The following is an 8,578-nucleotide window of genomic DNA, read 5'->3' as shown; positions in this document are numbered from 1 at the left end:
CTTAACAAACACACACACACACACGTTTTTTTTCACTACAGTATCTGCACTTGACCAAAAATCCGTCCCACAGACGTCCCTGTGTCGCAGACATCGCACTGGCACGGCTGTTAACAACAGCGACGGGGGGAAACATCAGTTTAACACTCAACACAGAGGAGCTGGATCAAACTATTCCCATTTACAACAGAGAATCCTGTGAAATGCATCTTCACCTGTTTTCAGTAGATGGATGAATGCAGGGGCAATGACATGTGACATCATCTGTTACCAGATAAATCAAGTCTCACTGGAATGTTTTATATTATTTGGTAGAAAGAGTTTTGATGGGAAGCGGTGGTGTCGAGAATCATGGGGCGATTTTTAGAGAAAATCTATTCTGAGATCTTAAATGTTTCATCGAAGCAGAAGCATCGGCCTGAATGGAAATGTGAAAAGGAATCGCACGAGTGGCAAATGAGAAAGTAGTACCGAAAGCCAGTTACTGAGGCGGAGGACAGACGACAAAGAAAAACACTGCATTCATATTTAAAACGAACCACACATATAGACTACATCTTTTCACATTCCCACGTAAATGGCTTTTTTTTTTTCAGTCTCATCTTTTCATTTGACATATCTGTCTTCTCGGTCGTGCTTAATATCGTAGATCTGTGTTAAAACGCTGCTAAATTAACATGTTATCCTTACTGCGCACCACAATTTGTACTTTAACACCATGTGCCTGATACCATTTTGAAAAGATCTGATGTTTTTAGTGCCTGACGGTGCAGCTGAACGTATTATCGTACACCGGTATTTTATTTCTACATCTGTGTGCTCATCTCTTAAATCGCTGTATAAACTCTGAATGATTGCGATCCATGTTTCAAAGGATTCTGGGCTTACAATGGGGATGGCAGTCTGCTCAGTTGGTGTGTGACGGGCAGCGCTGAAGCTCTTAGGGATGTTCGTTGTCAAACACACAATCCAGCTGTGCTCTGCTGCCCACTGCTGGTCATTTGTTTTACTGCAACACTTGGCCTCGTGTTTCAGGCAACTTTGTTGCGAGGAAACTACCTGCAGCGAGCGCGCCAGCAGCAAATATGATGGGTACAGCCTTGGTGATGCCGACAAATGACTGGAAGATGCTGATGCCCAGGACGGCCGCCAGCTTGCAGAGGGCATTCAGGAAGCCGAACGCCGTGGTCCTGAAAAGGAAAAAAGAAAGAGGGAGAAACACAGGATGAGGTTTATTTTACTACACTTTCTCTGCAGTCATTTGAAATAGGAGAAATTAGGTAAATAAGGTTTTTTGCAAGTCATTTTAATGTTGCTTGTTGTTTTTTATTCTGTCATATAATACCCGGGCCACAAGGACTTATAAGACAAGAAAATAACTTCTCATTCTCCTCTCAGAGATTTAACAATTAACATCTGCCAACATATGGTTCACTGACTAAAACACAGCTGTGTTTTGTAACAATCCAACCAGACGGAGTCATTAAAAGGATACTTTAATGAACAGTCAATAAAAGATTAAATAGGTCTCAAGTAAACAAAGTCTGTCTGTTTTAAACAAACCTTTAAACCTGTCTCTAAAACCAATGTATATTATTACGTATAATTGAACATTATACATCATGCAACTAAGTAAGTATAATGATTATAAGCCCAAAATTAAGTTGAACCTGAATAGGACTTTAAAGGAATAGTTCAACATTTTGTCCAAACACCCTAATTCGCTTTTGTGCAAAGATGAGAAGTCTGATGCAACTTCCACATCTGTCAGTTAAATGTGTAGCTGGAGCCAGTTAGCGTAGCTTAGCATAAAGCATGGAAACAGTGGAAAACAGCTAGCCCGGCTCTGTCTTAATGTAACAAAATCAAATCCACCCACCAGCATTTCTAAAGCCCATTAATTAACATTAAGCTCTGGATTACAGCCTGGCGTTATATGGACTAAACAAACATGGATTGATGCATTAATTAGAAGGACAACACAACAACTCTACCTCTATTGTCAGTTGGGGCTCTGATACAAAAAAAAAAAAAAATGCAATATCTGTATTTCCCAACAACCAAACCAACCAAAACGCAAAAATCGAATTAAATACAAACACCAAGGAATGGTTAATGGTTAAAAAAATAAGCAATAAACTGTGTGTTGCAGTTTCACTACTGACCCCAGACACAAAATCACCAATGAACGCCGTGTTACCTTTTATCCGAGGGATAGAGCTCTACTGTTATCACATCCAGGGCGTTCCACGAGGCGATACTGATGCCCCCAAACAAGCACAAGAGGGCGATCATCCCCGACTCACTGTTGCCGAACATCAGGAAGAAGCAGCTGATACAAGATATGACACTGGATCCCGCTGATCAGAGAGAGAGAGAGAGAGAGAGAGAGAGAGAGAGAGAGAGAGAGAGAGAGAGAGGAATCAGAATTGCATTAAGTTAAATAGCATCGATAGACATAAGTGGATTATCCACAGTGACTAGATTTACTTACCCAGCATTCTTAAACGCCCAATTTTGTCCATCAATAGAGCCGACACGATGTTGCCAGGCAACACCGCCAACGTGCCGAGGAAGTTGACAAAGTATATCATGTAGGCATTGTTGAAGTCATCGCTGAAGTCGAGAATGCAGCCCTCCTTGTTGTGGAGGAACGTGCTGTTGACTAGTTTGCAGTCGACAAACCTATATTTGAACAAATCTAATTAAAGAGAAAAAGGGGGAGTGAAGTTTTATTGCTCTGAATTACCACAGATTTAAAAAAAATTTATATATTTTTGTTGGCATATATTAAAAAATACACAAACAACAACGTTTTAAAATGAAAAACGGGGAAATAGAAAAGATGAGAAGAGGTTACAAGTTTACTCTTTGTCGATACATTGCTGCCTGCAGCTGCACAAAACTGCATGATAAGATTTTTCTGATGACACTGCTGAAACCGTTTCCACGCCAACAACCAGTAACGGTCTCATTAACGGGAGTCAGGCAGGTGGAAAAGTGCTGAGTGACCATAAAACTGTAGTTGTCCAAATGACATAAACATAAAAGAATGTGCGGTTGGCTGAGAAGATGTTCCTGCTGTAAAAGCCACGTTTTCTGTTCTCTGTTTACTCAGGCACAATCTGACACGTTGATTGAAAGCACATCAGAACAAAGAGAACAAAAGTAAAAAATAAAGACGAATGAGATGGCGTCTCGAGTTGTGTCTGAGAAGAAGCTTCGGTTCTGATTATCCACTAAACACATTCTTACATCTGCGTTTTGACATCATGAAGCACTGTTTTGCAGATAATTGGATCACTCTGCTGTCTAAAAGTCGGGGCTGGATTTGTTTATGTTGCTACGGTAACACTTCTGCTGCAGCGTAACCCAGGGATACCCGCAACAGCAGGTTTCCATGGTTGCATTCCTGCTGAACATCTGTGTTTTATCCTCTCTAAAATTTTACTTCGGGCTGGAATACAACTACTTAAAATCTTAATGTATTCTCAAATTATTTGTTTTACATGAATTGCTGTTCATGCATAATTATTACCTGACCTTCAGCTCTACGCAGCATTTAAGTGTCTTTTAACTCATTGCTTTGATTTCACAGCCCACAGTTTTACTGTTGGTTGGTTCAGGCTAACTGCTCTCATCAGCTCTGGGGAACTCACAACCTGCCCGGCATCCAAAGGCAGGCAGACAGAGCAGCGACTAGCTGGTGTAATAAGCAGCTAGAGAGCCAGATGTTCTCCTCAGGAGGTGGTGGAGCCCGAAACAGAGCTAAAGGGAGAGTGACGGTGAGATATTTGCTGGATGGTCAGAAATATGACTCCAAATGAGTCTGCTGGATGTGTAAAGAGATGAATTATTGCTTGTTTAAATGGAATATCTTTGTTGTGGACAAGTGATTCAAAGACTTCATCTTGAGGTCTTCAAGTCACTTGTCAAGTCAATTTTTTTGTTTACGTTTCTTGACATTTTCTTGACTAAATGATTCAAAATAATAAAACAACTGACCTTGGTGCACATCATTACCGAACACGCTGATGGATTTCCAAACATTACTTACCTGTGTTGTAGAACAGACTTGCAACAAAGGTGCAGTTTCTGAAGAAGGTGTGTGTGGAGGTGATGTCCTCGAAGTAGCACTCCTCAAACACCGAGTCTTCAAACACCATGGACTTCATCTTCAGGTTCAGGAACCTAGTGGAGAAGTCGCAGGTATTCAGACAGGATTGAGTAGCATTCAAACCTAAATCTGACTATGGACTCGTCCACCTAAAACTGCAGCTCACAACACACGTACTTGTCATTGAAGTAGTGTCCTTGGCGGTGCACTTGGTTTTCCAGGGTGAAGTTAAAAGTGACGTGCTCTACTCGCTCCTTAGTGAAGGTCTTTGTGCGCGAGTCATATTCCTGCTTCTGGATGTACTTGATCATGTCTGGGAACCACACCGTCAGACCGTAATAGCTGCAAAGTTTGTAAGAGTCGGATGAAACAAGCCTCAAAGAGTGGATTCACCACATAGCCAAACGTTTTGTAAGTCATTAATGTACCTGAAAGACATGGTGAACCAAACGGCCATGAGCATGAAAGTCGTCCGTTTATATTCTGGGCTGAAGCAGGCGAGGATGTTATTCCGAATCTGCGACAAAAACCAACGGAACGTCAGGAATGCCAGATTTAAATTCCTGATACGATCTTTCACAGTTTGTCAGATTAAATCATGTTATTTTGAATTTATAAATAGATGGTAAAACATGACAGCTGAGTTTCCCCCAAAATGACCTTCCTCGGCTTCAATTCGAAACTCAATGTTAAAGCTTCAACATTTAGAGATTTTTCACAGTGGTGCTGAAGCACGTGGGGCAGCAGATTCAGAAGAGAATGGTGGGTGTAGGCGTGTAGAACGTAGGCTGAATGCAAATTAAAATTAGGCACACAAAGCTGGTCAAGTTACTGCCTGGAGTGTTGTTGGTGCTGCAACAATATAAAGAGGCAAGCTCAAACATGAGAAAGTCAAATAAAAAACAGAAAATATGTGTTAATGATTGATCTCTTTCACCTAATGTAATTTCAGGTTACAGAAAGAAGCAGGGAAAGCATGCATGTGGATATGGCTGAAAGCATATTTGTAGTTTAATTCACTCATGAAGTCAGACATTGGTGAAGAAGGCAGGAATTAATAATTAGGAAAAAGAAAGCATTTTTTAGCCTTGACGCAGCTCCACTGAGGCCTTAAGCTCCAAGCTGTAAAAGGCCTCAGACTCAAATTCAGACGCAGTAACTGTAAAATTGTATTTTTAAAAGGAACAATGATCTCAGATATGAGGGTATTTCATGCTTTTTAAACTCGATCCAGTTGGTATTGGTTAATACAGCAAAGGTGTTGGTCCAGAACTGCCTGCAATAACATCAAATCTCCTTCACTCACCTGTTGGGAGAGGCTCATAATCTTCAGCCTGTAGCGTTTCCAGACCGGAGTATCGGTGCCACTGTCCACCAACTCATCCATCTGTTTCACCGTCTTTATTGTGGTGACCTTGGATGAAAGAGACGGAAACCCTTCAGCCAGGTGTCATTAAAATTAATTTGGATGGTAATGTCCTCGTGTTTTCATTGCATCAAATATCGGCTATTTTCTTGTTTGACTACCTTCTGGAATACAATGTACTCTGTAAAAGGATACACCTGTAGGCCCCGGTGGAAACTAATCAAGCTGTGTTGACTGGAGTTTATATAACTGTGCAGCGTACAGGAAAAACAGCCAGTGACCTTTGTTCCATGTCATTCCCAATCTCTATCTCCTCCTTCTCTTCCATCTTACCTTTCATGCTGTTGGCCATCTAATAAAGGCATAAAATAAATAGGATTTAATACATTTTTTGTACTCACAGAAAACACCTTCTCTGGGTATCCCTTTGCACGCATGTTAGTGTCGTGAACTTGCTTCAGAATCATCCAGCCTTCGTCATGTTTGCCATTCTGTTTGAAAGAAAAGTGTGTGTCCCTTCTATGTTATTTATCCCCATTAATTTAAAACATTCAAAAGAACAAGTTATCATTACATCCAGAGCATTTTCAGGGACATCTGCTCACCTCTAAGTAGAAGCGTGGGCTCTCTGGCATGGCACTGAGGGCGGCGATGGCTGCAACAGCAGGAAACGCGCACACTAACACAAACACGCGCCAGCTATGGAACTGGTACGCCGAGCCCATCTGGAAACTCCATCCTGACAAAGAAAATGAAGCTCAAACGTTACACTTTCCCTTTGCCAAACACGTGAGGCGAGTCAATAAGAGATAAGGTCAGACGATCAATGTTCATAAAGCCCATGCTGGAATATCTACTTTGATGTGACACGGTAGGAACCATGTTCTTATTTTTCCTGCCTCCAGGGGAGTCAGAGGTCAGCCGCAGTGCAGTGGCTCTCGGAAGATGCTTGCTAGCCAACCATCTTAAACCGGTATGGTGTTATTAACTGAAAACTGAGGATCAAAGCTGTAAATATTATCTCAAAATTGCCTCAAATGTAAATTAAAACGAGCTAGCTTGGCCAGGGCAGAGGAAGTAAACAGGACTTGTGTATCTAGGTGTAGGTTTATTGTACTCACCATAATGTGGGATTATGGCCCAGGCCATGGCGGATGCGTATATCCCACCAATCATCCAGAACATGCAGAGCCAACTGAGGTGCTCGCCACGCTTCTCTTGGGACAGAAATTCAGAATAGTAGGAAAACACGATGGGAATCGAGCCACCAATCCTGCAAAGACCAGAAACCAACTAAGTCCTTCTGTTTGAGAGTTTAACTCACAGCACGTGGAGTTTACTATCATATCATAGCTCCCATCTGTGTTGCTTATGAATAAGTGTTTAAAATGCAAAAGGACGAGGGAAAAAAAATACATTAATTGTCAATTTACCCAACACCAGAGAGGAGTCGGCAAAACAGAAAAGTGCTGTAGCCCTGGACGAAGGAGGAGAAGAAGGAGAAGATACTATTGATGGAGAGGGAGATGAGAAGAGACTGCCGACGGCCTATCCGATCAGCCAGAGCGCCCCAGAGGAAAGCCCCAACCATCATCCCAAAATACACAATCAGTCCTGTGGAGGGAGCAAAGCAAGGGAAACTATTACAGCAACAAATGTAGGGCTGCCCTGTCTTCCTTATTCCTGCTACACTAGTTGGATCCTTGGCCTTCCAGGTTCATGTTGTCCGGCCCTATTTTCAGCTGCAGATTTATACACCTTTGGTGCTCTTCTGCAGTAGTTCCCATTTTATTTGTATCTAATAAAAGCTGAGCATGGTCATAATTACGAAGGAGCACTTCACCTACTGTAACAATGTGGCTCATAAAGTGTTTTTAATAGTTTTTTGTAACAATGAAGCTCTTTGCCTCTCTTTAATGCGGAGACAATGTTCACTTTTCCTGATATCTTTAAAAATAATAGGGCAACTGTACTGTGATTTGCACTTTGTGACTCTAATAAAACATTTTAATGTAAAAAATTTGAATTCACAACCAATAATTGTTAGTGAGATGGTTTTGGAGTTGGCAATAAGCCAAATATCAAAAGACATCTTATAGCCTTAAGCAACATGAGATGCCTTGTGACACAGCCGAACCAGAACCTGGACAGCAGAGAGTGGAGAGGCAGGAAAACGGTCTTACCCAGCATGCTTTTGTTAGGTTCAGACAGGCACATATCCTTCTCAGCGCTGGGCAGGACGAACCCGACCACGAAGATCTCCACGCCGTCTGCCATCAGAGCTAGACCCAGCACAAAGTACAGGGTCCACTGAAACTTCCCGTGACCACATTCTTGTAAAATGGTCTCGTACTGTTGAGCCAGCTCTTCCTGGTCCTTCCTCCTCTCGGCCTCGGATGCTCCGATATCTCCTAACTGCTGTGCGCCGGCCCTCACCGAGCCGGGCCCTCCAGCCAGACTGCCCTTGCCCGATTCAGCCCGGGGAATTCCTTGGTACTCGCCCTCGTAGATCTCATCGTCCTCGTCGTGACCCTCTGTGGAGTCGCTGTGGCCGCCCTCGTCTTCGTTGGCCGCCTGGCTGTCTCCGCGGTAATAGCCTCCATCCTGGCTCCCCTGCACGGGGTAGTCGTCGTCATCATCCTCTTCAAACCGGCTGTAGGAGCGCTTGCTGTACTCATCGGTACACCGATCCACTGAGCGGCCGACTTTCTTAGATGCTTGCCGCTTGACTTCTTTGGCAATGTCTTTGGCGCCTTTTATGAAGGCAGTCCGGTTTTGGTAGCCTTCCTCCATTTTAAAGAGGTTCAGATGATGAAAAGGTGTTCAGTGGTGTAGTGGACAGGCCTCCCGATGCTGCAGCACGTTCAGGGTACGCCTCACAGATTCGAAGAGCTGACAGTCACTTGACTGACAACAGGCTCCTCTTATGTCTGAGGAGAAAATGAAATGAACCAACCTTATATTATTTTCATGGTTTCACGGAAAGGGGTTTTGTTGTCAAAAGAGGCAGTTGATATGAGCTTCAAACGCATCGGTGCACATATGGCCTCAAAGAGGCCCAAAATGAATCAACAATCTAATATAAATAGAAGCAA

The 8,578-nt window shown here is 42.8% G+C and overlaps 1 protein-coding gene across 1 annotated transcript; it reads right to left on the bottom strand.

Annotated features, from left to right (window-relative positions):
- Positions 1-8,373, bottom strand: LOC311027516 (synaptic vesicle glycoprotein 2A-like). The gene is made up of 12 exons (XM_084031547.1): positions 7,667-8,373; positions 6,917-7,097; positions 6,605-6,756; positions 6,089-6,222; positions 5,885-5,974; positions 5,424-5,531; positions 4,546-4,634; positions 4,295-4,459; positions 4,058-4,191; positions 2,495-2,701; positions 2,201-2,360; positions 1-1,190 (listed from the first exon to the last, which is right to left on the bottom strand). The coding sequence occupies exons 1-12, from the start codon at positions 8,274-8,276 to the stop codon at positions 1,007-1,009; spliced, it is 2,214 nt and encodes a 737-aa protein (XP_083887673.1). The 5' UTR covers positions 8,277-8,373; the 3' UTR covers positions 1-1,006.
- Positions 8,374-8,578: the final 205 nt, after the last annotated feature.

This window comes from Eutrigla gurnardus, assembly GCF_963514095.1.
Source record: "Eutrigla gurnardus genome assembly, chromosome: 17".
NCBI lineage: Eukaryota > Metazoa > Chordata > Actinopteri > Perciformes > Triglidae > Eutrigla > Eutrigla gurnardus.
The sequence above is the reverse complement of the archived record's forward strand: the minus strand, read 5'-3'. Positions and strand labels throughout refer to the sequence as shown.